General features: G+C 35.1%; 1 protein-coding gene across 4 annotated transcripts; it reads left to right on the plus strand.

The window, feature by feature from the left end:
- The first annotated feature begins 4129 nt into the window (after window positions 1–4129).
- On the plus strand, window positions 4130–12295 carry LOC114268306 (uncharacterized). 4 transcript variants are annotated; one of them, XM_082893966.1, is made up of 11 exons: window positions 4131–4463; window positions 4710–4762; window positions 5740–5833; window positions 6143–6223; window positions 7140–7392; window positions 7485–7575; window positions 10511–10615; window positions 11351–11422; window positions 11523–11666; window positions 11772–11832; window positions 11917–12295. In XM_082893966.1, the coding sequence occupies exons 7-11, from the start codon at window positions 10590–10592 to the stop codon at window positions 11923–11925; spliced, it is 312 nt and encodes a 103-aa protein (XP_082750092.1). In that variant the 5' UTR covers window positions 4131–4463; window positions 4710–4762; window positions 5740–5833; window positions 6143–6223; window positions 7140–7392; window positions 7485–7575; window positions 10511–10589; the 3' UTR covers window positions 11926–12295. The 4 variants fall into 4 exon arrangements, with proteins under 4 accessions (XP_082750091.1, XP_082750092.1, XP_082750090.1 ...); XM_082893965.1 differs by having other exon boundaries at window positions 4130–4463; window positions 4710–5833; XM_082893964.1 differs by lacking the exon at window positions 4710–4762 and having other exon boundaries at window positions 4263–4463.
- Window positions 12296–12923: the final 628 nt, after the last annotated feature.

The following is a 12923-nucleotide window of genomic DNA, read 5'->3' on the forward strand; positions in this document are numbered from 1 at the left end:
AGTAATGTACTGTGTATCAATTAATAAAAAAGTTACTGTGTAAATGGTGCTTAACTATTCATTAAAAGCAATCTATTGTCTTATTTTTTCAACACCAACGTGCTTGAAGATTTGAAATTGAATTTCGAAGACTAATGAAGCGAATGGCATGCAAAAGTTGTCTTCTCTGTGTGATGCTTCTCCACGTGATCAAGTTGTCAGATGGGTCTCCCTTCTCCAACGAATATATCTTGTGTAGAGCATCTCCTTCTTCCAATGGATATATTTTTCGGCTATAAAATAAGTATTTTTCTTAGAGAAAACTATAAGAATTTACACAATTGTCGACCATTTTTGCCGATCAAAAAAATTTTGGTCGCAAAAAAATGACATTTGGCGACCAAATATTATTTAGTCGCGAATGATCATTATTTTTGACGACCAAATATTATTGGTCGCAAAATGTTATATTTTGGCGACCAAAAAATGAGTTGGTCGCAGAAAGTGGTATGCTTTTGCCGACCAACTACAAATTTGGTCGCGGAAGGTCACATTTTTTTTGGCGACCAAAAATTTGGTCGCCAAAAACTTATTTTCAGCAACCAAAAAAAATTAGTCGCCAAATTAGTACTTTTAGCGACTAATATTTTAGTCGCCGTTGATTGAGATTTGGCGACTAAAAATATTTGTCGGCGAAGGTATTTTTTTTTTGCGACTACTATGGTCTTTTGGTCGCCAAAAATTATTTTTCTCTTTGGCGACCAAAAATTTGGTCGCCAAAAACTTATTTTCAGCGACCAAAAAAATTAGTTGCCAAATTAATACATTTAGCGACAAATATTTTAGTCGCTGTTGATTGAGATTTGACGACTAAAAAGATTTGTCGGCGAAGGTACCTTTTCTGCGACTAATATTTTCGTCGCCAAATATTAATGAAATTTTTTTACTTTTGATCTTTGCCGACCAAAAATGTGGTCGGCAAAATACTTATTTTTAGGGACCAAAAAACATTTTGTCGGCAATAAAGTTAAACAATTTCAAAAACACAGATTCATGTTTTTGGTGGGAATACACTCTTACATTACCGCCCAATTTATTTTCTATCAATATGTACATAGACCCAAATAAGTTCAGTCTCTTGCTCTCTCTGTTTCTCCACTACTACAAAAATAGTTAAAGATCACACTTTGACAAAAAAAAAAAGATCTCATTTTTATTGGAAGTGTGATAAAAAAAATTAGATTGATATTTTAATCACACTTAATTTGATTGAGTGTGATAATATTTATTTTTTATGTCACTTTTCAATTAAGTGTGATTATATATATATATATATATTTTTTTAATCACACATTCTAATTAAAGTGTGATTATATATACACTACTACTTTTTAATCACAATTTTTAAACAAGTGTGATTATATATATATTTTTTAATCACACATTCTAATTAAAGTGTGATTATTTATATATTTTTTAATCACACCTTCTAATTAAAGTGTGATTATATATACACTACTACTTTTTAATCATACTTTTTAAATAGGTGTGATTATATATATATTTTTTACCCACGCATTCTAATTAAAGTGTGATTATTTATATATTTTTTAATCACACATTCTAATTAAAGTGTAATTATATATACACTACTACTTTTTAATCACACTTTTTAAATAAGTGTGATTATATATATATATATATATATATATTTTAATCACACATTTTAATTAAAGTGTGATTATATATACATTACTACTTTTTCATCACACTTTTTAAATAAGTGTAATTATATATATATATATTTAATCACACTCCCTAAATAGGTGTGATTGTATAAAATATTTCAATTTGATTTTTATATAAAATATACAATTCCCAAATCCGCGCCTCTATTCTACCCATGAATGATAGAGACAACTTACTACTAGAAAAGGAGACTTTAGACACGGAACTTTTTCACCCATTTTTTCATCTTCCTATCTCTCTGTCTCTGTCTCTCTTCTCTCTCTGTCTCTGTCTCTCTTCTCTCTCTGTCTCTCTGTCTCTCTCTCTCTCTCTCTCATCACCCTTCTCTGTCTGTCTCTTTCTCTCTGTGTCTCTGTCTCTCTTATTTTTCTCTCTCTCACTCATCACTCTTCTCTGTCTGTCTGTCTATCTATCTCTCTCTCTATTTTTCTCTTTGTGTCTCTCGTCCATCTCTCTTCTGTCTATTTCTCTCATCTCTCTTCTCTCTTTGTCTCTCTTCTCTATCTCTCTTCTCTTTATCTCTCTCGCTCATCTCTCTCTGTCTCTCTCTCGTTTATCTCTTTTCGCTCTTTTTTTCTCTCCTCTCTTTGTCTATATCTTTTCACCCGTTTTTTCATCTTCCTCTCTCTCTTCTCTTTCTCTCTCTCTGTGCCTCTCACTCATCTATCTCTTCTCTCATCTCTTTTCTCTCCCTGTCTCTTCGCTCATCTCTCTCCTTTCTATCTCTCTCATCTCTCTCTGTCTCTCTCGCTCATCTCTCTTCTCTCTATCTCTCTCTCTCCCTCTCGTTTATCCCTCTTCTCTCTATGTCTCTCTCGCTCATCTCTCTTCTCTCTATCTCTCTTTCTGTCTCTCTCGTTCATCTCTCTTCTCTCTTTGTCTCTTTTTCTGTCTCTCACTCTCTATCTCTTTATCTTTTTGTCCTTCTCTCTCTCTCTTCTCTTTCTCTCTTTCTTTCTCTCTCTCTCTCTCTCTCCCACTATGTTGGCGTTGCTCACTCTTTCCATTCCGTCTTCTCTATTTACTGAGCTCCCTCTCGATTTATCTATCCACTACAAGAAAATGCACTTTTAGCGACCACTTTGTCTCTCTCTCGTTCATCACTCTGTCTTTGTCTCTCTCTCTCTCTCTCTCTCTCTCTTTCTCTTCTCTATCTGTCTCTCACTCATCTCTCTCTCGCTTTCACCACCCATCTCCTTTACCACCTTTACTACTACTGCAAACGCCATTCTACTACCACCATTACTACCACTGTCGCCACTTCACCTCTACGACTACCACCTCACTGTTGGTGCCTCTCTCTCTCTCCTAAACACCCACTGCACCAGCTGGGCTCATCCTCCTTCTCCTCCACTGGTGCCTCCGCCGGATCCGAAAGATCGTCGAGATCTGAATCAAATTTGAGTCATCGTCTCGATTCCTGATCTCTCTCAAGCTTCTCTCTACCACACCCCTCGAAACAAGCTAAACCCTAACCTAACCGCTCAATCTCAACCCTCAATTGAAGTCCTCTCACCCCCTCTCGAGCCCCAAATTGCCATGAAATCAACCAAACGCGCTTGCATTGTCGGAGTCGCGCTCAATTGCTAATTCAAACAGATCTCTCAGAAGTGTTTTTGAAAATCTTCATCTTCTTCATCTTCATCATCAGCTAGAGTTTCCTGGTTTTCGAGCTCTTTGAAGATGTCAATGGCGTCGCAAGAGCATCTGGACAAGATGCAGCTTCGCCAAAACTACTATAACCTCTGGCACATCGATCTGTCTTTCACTCATCTCTCTCTCTCACCACCCATCTCCTCTACCACCTTCACCATTACTGTAAATGTCATTCCACTACCACCACTGTTGCCACTCCACCTCTATAACTACCATTATTACCACCATCGCCACCGCTCCACTACCACCACCACTACTATTGCCACTACTACTACTACCATTACCTCTCCTCCACCACCGCCACGCCATCTCCTCTACCACTACCACAACTTCACTACTAATTTCCTTCACCATCACCACCACCACCACCATTACCTCTTATCTACCACCTTCATTACTGTTGCCGCTCCCTCTCTTCCACCATAGAAAATTAGTTCCTAATTCTTGGTAACCAAAAAAAATGGGCCGCGAGAAAATGTTTTTAATTGACCACAAAAAATTAACTTTATTTTAATAGAAAATATTTTTCATTAAAATATTACCCCAATTTCTACCAAATAAAAATAATAATAATTTTTTTCATTAAAATAAAAATGAAACAAATAAATTTTCAACCTTAGTAACTAAAAAAAACAATCAAAAATAAAAAAAAAATGAAATTTTTTTTTTAAAAAATCATTAACTACAAAAAAATAATAATAATAATAATAATAAAACCACGTCACACCGCCTCTCCTCTTCTTTTCTTCTTTTCTTTTCGTTTCCCCCTCTTTCTCCCCCCCTCCTTTTGTTTCTCACCAACTCAAAAAACTCCCTTAAACAAAAAAATCCCCAATTTCATCTCTCTCTCTCTCTGTCTCTCTCACTCTCACGTCTGCAAGCAGCGGCAGCGGCAGCGGCAACAGTAGCAAGGGGGGACGATGGCGAGCAGCGAGCGACGACGGTGAGCATCGAGTGACGATAGCTAGCAGCGGCAGCGGTGGTGTGGCGTCTCAGATACCTTTGCCGATTCAACCCGTCCCTCCGATTGAGCTATTAGGGTTTTGCCCCAAAACGAAAACCTGGCAACGCCGATTGAGGTAAACCTCTCTCTCTCTCTCTCTCTATCTCTCTCTCTCACACACACACACACACACACACACACACACATTTCAATCCAACATATATGTATATGCACATAAGTAATTGAGGCTTAGTTATGAACATTTGTGTTAATGCAGAGCCTAGAAAGCTTCAGAAAATTGCATAATAATAGATGAAGATTCAATTTTTTTATTTTTATTTTTCTATTTGTTGATTGACTTTGTACTCTCTTTTTTCCCCAGAATTATTATTGCTTTTGGTGATGAAGCACGGGTCGTTCCAGGACAATTCTTCAGTAACAATTTCATTTCTTTTTTGTTCCTACTTAGTTTTTGGGCATTTCTGTGACCATGTAGATTTATTTGTGTTTAATTTCTTCATTTAATTGGGTTGTTGATGAGGTTCTGTTTGTTAATTTCTTAGCTCATGTAAATATTATTATGCAATCCAAGAGTGTTAATTTCTGTGACCATGTAGATTTATTGTTATGATGGCAAAAGTTTCTCTTTTCTGGCCTAATTAAATTGCCAAATCCTCACCCTGTTTATAGACCGCTGCAAGTCCAAAAAATCCATCCTTCACTGACATGAAATTTCCCTAGTCATTCACTCTCCTTCCCATATATTTTTTTTCAAAATTTTTCTGATAGCGAAATTTTTGGCTGAATTATACTCGTGCATAAGACCTATGGTTGTATTTGTTTGCTTAAAATCTTGCTTGGAGAAAACTAGGGGTCACTACTTTATTGGTTAAAAATCAGTCCAATAGCCTTGTGGTTGTGGTTTGAATTCGAGGGAAACCACTTGGTACATAATGTTCAAATGTTACGTAGGCCACCCTTCCAAGACCCCCATTAACGGGGACTAATCTGCCTATACTTTTATAATCTTCTTTGGAGAGCCATTTAACGGTTTTAAATATTTAATTTCTATGCAGTTAAGTAGTAGGAGATCAGCAACTCTTTTATTATTTGTACAAAAGCTTGCATATCCCAGAGGTTTTAACTGCTTTTAAATAGTTTATTTTCTTTGTGTTTCTTGATTTAAATAAAAAGATTCCGGAAACCTAAGATGACGACAGCATAGTTGGCGAAAACATTGCATACCGGTATTTTTGTCACAGTTTAACAGTGTTTTAGAAATGTCGGGAAAGTAGACATTATTATTAGTGTTAGTGCAATGCAATACACCATGTTACTTGCTTGGTAGAATAATGACACTGAATTGGTCAGTGCTCTGTATAACTTCTGTATTCTCCGTTTCTTTGCGGCAGCATGCAGCGTGCTCATCTGCAGATGGACGACAGACAATCAAAAACAGCTTTAGAAGAGGGAAAACTCGAAGATGCAGTTAGTTGTAGGGCAAAGGTATTTAATATCCACAATCATGTGATATATTTCCTCTGGGTATATCAAAAAGTATTTAGATATATCGGTATATTATGTGGCTGCAGTACTTCTCTGATTACCAGGCTCTTGCTGTAGTTTTGTAACACAGAGGAAACTTTAATCCAATTTTTTTTTATCTAATTAAAACCAAATAAGACAGAATTATTCAAAGCTGTTTCGTGTAACACCTAATTTCTGGTAATTAACTTTCCTCTTAACAAATTCTTAATTTTATTTGGTTATTATTATTGTTTTGTGTTTCGTGTTTCTGATTGTTGTTTGTTGTAGATGAGAGAGATGATTTATCAAGGTTCGATTCGGACAAGTTCAATTCGATCATCAATGAAGTGGAAAACTTGCATCAATTAGGTATTTACAAAATTAGTCACATTAATAGTTTAAAATCAGTATAGATAATATGTGCTTAGAAGTTATGTATGTGTTTATTTATATGTATTAGGTTAGTTGGGTAAGTTGGGTTGCTTAACTAAATAGTTGATTTCTATTGAACATGTTGCTGTGTTTGCTTCCTGCATTTTGTAAAGCCATCAAACTAAACAGTAGATTATTAGTATGTGGGTAAAAGGTATTATATTCTTGGGCAAATTACGATGGTAGTCCTTGTACTTTGGTACTTGTATCATTTTAGTCCTTGTAATTTTAATTGATTTGATTTTGATTTTGAATTTGTGATTTTGTCTCAGTTTGGTCTAATTGGTTACAAATCTTAGCATTTTTTTAATAAAAAAATATTCACATAAGTGTCATGGTCCTTGTGTCATTTTAGTCCATGTAATTTTAATTGAATCAATTTTGATCTTGAATTTATGATTTTGTCTCAGTTTGGTCCAATTTGTTATAACTCTTAGTATTTTTTTTAATAAAAAATATATACATAAGTGTCATATGCCATATTTTTAAAGGTAATATTATAAACTTATCAAACTCAGTGTGTTAACTTCAATTAATTTAGTGATAATTTTTCTTAAAAAGCACTATTGATATTATCAATTGGACGAAATTGACGCAAAATTTAAAATTAATGGTCAAAATTGAGTCAATTGGAAGTGTAGGGACCAAAATGATACAAGGGGTAAAATATAGGGATCATCGGTGTAATTTGCCCTATATTCTTTATGGGTTTTTTAAATTTCTTAAATGGTGTTGTTCTTCAAGCAAGTTGATTCTAGCTTAATCATCTGAATTTATTATGTGTATGTGTTAGTCTGGTTATTGGTGGGCTGAAATCTACAAACAATATTGTTTTCTTGAATTTGGTTTTCAGTACAGAAACCTAGAGAACAAGTTGCAGATGCTGAAGCTCTGTTGAACATCACGAACACGTTGGTTACATCTGTTAAAGCACACAGTAAAGAGGGAATTACCCCTTCAGACTTTGTAAACTGTCTGCTCAGAGATTTTGGGCAACAAGGTGGGGCAAGTACTAGCACCGAGGATGGTAGGAACTCTATAGCTTGGAAGGATGTTGGTCTAGCAGTTTCTCATGTTTTCATGAAGGCTCCTGGATGTTGCACCATGTATGTGTGTAGTGGTATCCTCGATTTTCTGTGATTGTAATGTTCAATTTTAGATTTGGATTTTCATGTGTTACTCTGCATATTCTCTACAGGCTTGGACCTATGAATAACGAACTAAAGCAACGGAAGGTTGTTGTTCATAAAAAACGTGTGAGGCCAACAGAAAGTTCCCGGCCTGAAGAGGTAAACAAGCTTTAACCAAAGTTCCTACATTTTTTTTCTTTTCTTTTTGATGAGAAGAAATATTTAGTACAAACATGGTGCTAAAAATAACATGCTCAGCATTATTCAAATAGGTAAGAAAGTGGATTAAACATAAGGCCTTGTTACTTTGGTAGAAAATGAATGGGGCAGAGGACTTGTGGTGCTCCGAAGTTTGCAATTTCTGGCTCACTGGAAAAGAACAAGACAATGGATTGCCACATTTTTTTTCTTTTTCATTTTAAAGGCATGCAATTAAAAGGAATCATATGAAAGGGTGACGAATAATCAATGAGTACTTAGTAGGACCTATTTCTGTGGTTTTTATCTTTTGGGACATTGTGTTTTCATTTTTTTACTTTATTAGTAAGTTGTGGTTTACACTGATTTTGCTTCCAAAGACGAGGGGAATTCCAAAGTTTGTATTTTGTGGAAATGTACTGCCTGTGCAAATTAGCTTTGAATAATTCTGTCTTATTTGGTTTTAATTAGAGTTATTACAGAGTCTGTTTGTCTCCACAGTTTGAATAATTCTGCCACTATGTGCTTATCATCTAGATGATTGGATCCATCCTTCACAGCTACCAAATAAGGTTATAACTACTTCCATGAATGATAGTTGCCTTTATGGCTACTAAAGAATGTTGGAGCATGGACACAGATATGACACGATACGAGCACTTTGACAACTTTTAAAAATATTTATAACATGAAAATGATAATGACTACATTTTTAATAAATAATAGGACATGCTTGGTCATGTGTCCGATATGTGTGGGTGTGTGTCTAACAAGTGTCTGTGTCCAACGTTGAACATGGAAACAACACCTTTTTAGAAGTGTTTCTACTTTTTAGATGGTGGCTTTTATGTTTTATTTTTTTGGCTATAAACCTTTAGTGGCTGCGCTTTGTTGAATTTATGTTGCATGAATTACTAGATATGCTGGATATTCTTCTTGCTTCTGCAAAGAAGCAGGTTCTCATGGTCGCGATACTCTTGGGATTTTCCGAGTTCACCAGTTTGAGAAAGTGGAGCAGTTCTGCCTTACTAGTTTTAAGTTCAAATATTATGACAGATTCTTCACTCTTATAATAATAATAGATATATTAAGTTCAAACACTCTGTAAAATTGTCTTAGCACCACCGGCCCATAATTTTTCACTGCATCCAAAAGCTAAAAGCCAAGCAACCCTACATGGGACTTCCAAACCAAATGATCCTCTACTCATCCCTCCTCCTTAGTCAGCAACAATGGTGTATGATACTTCAAATTTGGTCGAAATTGCCACTAGTTTTGATTTTTGATGAAACTGGTTTTCACTGGACAAGTCCAATCAGTACACACACACACATATATATAGTCGAGACGTGTGAAATTGAGATTAATTTCTATTCATTAAGCCAACCCTTATATATAACCTTAGGTATGTTGCTGTTATTGCCCATAAGCACTTCACATTTCACACAAGAGAGCAAAAGAGAGAGAGAGAAGCATCCGGTAGTACTGTAGGTTCACTGATTGGGAAAGTCGACTTCGTTAATGGCAAGGCTAGGGTTAGGCCGTGTTGTTGGCAATCATGTTAGTGCCCTTTGTGCTTTTATACATGATGAACAAAACATATGTCTACTGTTCAAACCATATGTCTAGTGTTCAATTCAAAGAGAGGCTTGCCCCCATGATAAGAATTGCTGTTAGCGTCCCCAGTGGGGGTAAGGCTGCTTACATCTTATGCTTCCCAGACCCTGCTTTAGTGGAAACTTCGTGCATTGGGTCGTCCTCCTTTAAGATTTGTTGAATTGAGTTACAGATCATGACATGGGTATGATTTCGGATGCACAAAATGGTGTCAGGCTCTCAAGTCTCTACAAACACTGGTTTCTAATTTCACAAGTACTGCCATATCAATGTATTGCATTTAAAATTGAAAGTATTGCATTTTTTTTAAAAGCCATACACAGTAGTTTAAAATATGACGTAATTTTTTTTTTTCCTTTAGCTTCAAATATGAAGTGTTAAAACTATCATTAACAAAATTATTGCCTAGTGATTTATAGCAAAGGATGTTGTTGCTACGGGGAATAATGTTACAACATTTATACCAATGGCTTATTCATTATCAACCTATGTCTGTGAAGTTGCATTAATCATATCATATCATAGAGAAAATAAAGTTTTACCTATTTTCTGTGCACTTAGAAGTGCTTGCTCCATAGATCATATATTTTATTCAGTCTAAAAGGAATGGTGTAGTGATTCTGTCAAACTTTGAAAAAGGTCACGTGACATGTTTTTTGGTCCATGGTAATTTTGATTTCTTTGAGAGAAGCTTCAAAGCATCAATGGACACCCATGTATTTAGTTCTTTGAGTGGACAGTGGAGTCCATGTGAATGAATCTAATTTCTTGACAGATATGGAGAAACCAATTCAGTAATCAATTGGTTCATAAAACCATTGATGCTGTCTTTCTCCCTTGATGATATCATCACGAAGATGAAGATGTATTGGCTAAAAGCTACTCAAAGGTCCTAAAAAGAATGGTACACTTTATAAAGTGACTGGTCATTGCTTAATTTACGCCTATACTAAAGTGATCACTTCAAAGTATTGACATAAAAAATGTGAAGAAAATTTTATAATATAACTTTGAAATTAATTCATATTGATATGGCATTGGCGGTAGGTTGGGTTTTGAGAAATGACATATAATAATTCATGACATATAGTAGTTCACGTCATTATAAATAAATTGATTTCTAATTTCACAAGTACTGCCATATCAATGTATTGCATTTTTTTCCTTTGCTATCAATGTATTTTAAACTACTATGTATGGCTTTTAAAAAAAATGCAATACTTTCAATTTTATTGCTTTTGAAATCTATATTTAGTTGTATTTGTTCATCTGAATGCAGGTGACCAGATGGTTTTCTTCCACCTGAATGTAATCGAAGTAATCGGGGTGTTGATGACATTCAAACCATTTCTTGCTTAATGATGAAGCTTTACTGCAAAACCAGGTTGGGTAAATGTCCTCAAAATGATTGTTTCAAGATGCAATACATTGTTGCATTCAATGCAAGGGTAGTAACCAACCAAATACTTCAATTATTTGATTAAAATCCTATTAATGCACCTGCAAATATACTCATTTGTTGTTGTTGATGAAAAACTGTTAGCATACTACAGCATACGGATGAGATCTTTGTTATAGGAAGCATAGCATTGTTTGTTATTAGTAAGGAAAAAGTGTTACTATGTTTCCAAAAGAGTTTTGTGTTGGTGTTAATTTTGCTGTTGTTTCCAAAATAAATGTGGATGAGTACAGATTGTTGCCTTCAAACATTACTGTTTTCACCCTTGATTTCTCAGGGTCTGGACTATCTGGAGGAGAGCATGTCACATTAGGGTGGAATGAAGTAAATGGCTGAGCAATTTAAATATTTCCTATTTTATAAAACAGTGTCTGTGTGAATGGAGTGTATGATGTCAGATGATCAAATGAGTTGCTCCAGTCAAATACATTCTTTGAGGATTGAAATTGCTGATGTATAATTTAAACCCTATTATTAACTAACAAGTTGTCTGTATTCAAATACACTAACAAGTTGTTTGTATTGAAATTTTTTTTTCCAACCACTTCATGTGGAAAACATTTTCTCCAATTTTGAGAACTCTAGCCCACTTGCTCTGATCTTTTTTGTTTTCTAATTTTCTGTTTACTTACAGTATTTTTCTTTCTTATTTCTTTCCAGCAATTTGAGGTGGAATAAGTTGCAAGATGTCATTCCTCCTGAAATAGGTGAACTAAAGAGTCTAACCCATCTGTGAGTAATTTCATCATCTTTGAGGGTATTAGTTTTGTTGGAATTTTCTCATATTATTTATTCTATATACTATTAATGTGTTATAATGAATCTTCTGCAGATACTTGAGTTTCAATAATTTCAAAGGAGAAATCCCCAAAGAATTAGCTAATCTTCCTCTGCTACGTTACCTCTATCTACATGAAAATCGTTTTATTGGGCGAATTCCACCAGAATTGGGCACTCTGCAACAACTCGGACATTTGTAAATTTCATGTTCTATTCCCTACAGTATTTGTATGCTTTACTATTTGTATCTCATTGCAGATAATCTCTCTGTGATAACATCTTAAGCTTGCTTTCATTGCAGGTACCTGGATCATAATCAATTTACTGGGAGAATCCCGGATGCACACTTTCTTGAAAGAAATGTGAGTTTCTGTCTTCAATCAGTACAAGCAAATTGCAATTACCCAACACTAGGTGAAATGTTAATTGATTAAATGTTGTCATAGGTATATTGAAGGAAATGCTTTCCGGCCAGGTGTGAACCCTATTGGCGTCCACAATGTCCTCGAAGTTTTTGACACAGAGTTCTTGTTTTAGTCAAAGCTTCCACATATTATTTACTCGTAGAATTGTTTCTTTTTGTTCTTGCTAAAACTAGGGTGTTTCAGTTTGAATTGGAATGTAGTTCTATAAATAGGATGTATATAATGTACACTAGTGTTTTGGGAAATTTAAGAAATTTTGGAAGTAGGTTGTTTGACAGTTTAGAAAGGTGTTGTTGGATTCTTTGGTTGTCATTATTTTGTGTGAACAATGTCTGGTGGAACACCATGGTGGGGATGTCTAGTTGTTTGACAGAAATTGAATAAATCGAATGTTAATGAATTATGTATTGTGTCGAATGTTAATGATTCAGTTAATTTGAGTGATGCTTTAAAATTATAGGTTTATTATGGATTGAATAAATTATTAGGAATTACAAGTGTATTGTTTTCCTGTTTTGGCGACCAATTTATTAGTCGCGACAAATAAATAATTTTTTTTTGCAAAAAATGACAATTGCCGACCAAGAGTTTTGGTCGCAAAAAATACATCTATTGCCGACCAAAATAGCTCTTGGTCGTGGAAACTCACTTTTGCCGACCAAAAGTTTTGGTCGCGAAAAGTAACAAATGGCGACCAAAACCTTTTTTGGTCGTGGAATGTCACAATTGGCGACCCTCCTTTTTGATCGCGGAATGTCACGATTGGCGATCAAAATTTTTGGTCGCGGAATGTCACAATTGGCGACCAAACTTTTTGGTCGTTGAATGTGATAATTGGCGATCAAACTTTTTGGTCGTTGAATGTGATAATTGGCGACCAAACTTTTTGGTCGGGAAAATATCACTTTTCGCGATCAAAGTGTTTTAGCGACTAAATGAATTAGTCGTGGTAATGATATATTTCGCGACCAAAAATTTAGTCGGCAAATCCGACTTTTGCCGACCAACCAAAATTTTGGTCGTGAATT

This window comes from Camellia sinensis, chromosome 11, assembly GCF_055761805.1.
Source record: "Camellia sinensis isolate YWXY chromosome 11, ASM5576180v1, whole genome shotgun sequence".
In the NCBI taxonomy this organism is placed as follows: Eukaryota; Viridiplantae; Streptophyta; class Magnoliopsida; order Ericales; family Theaceae; genus Camellia; species Camellia sinensis.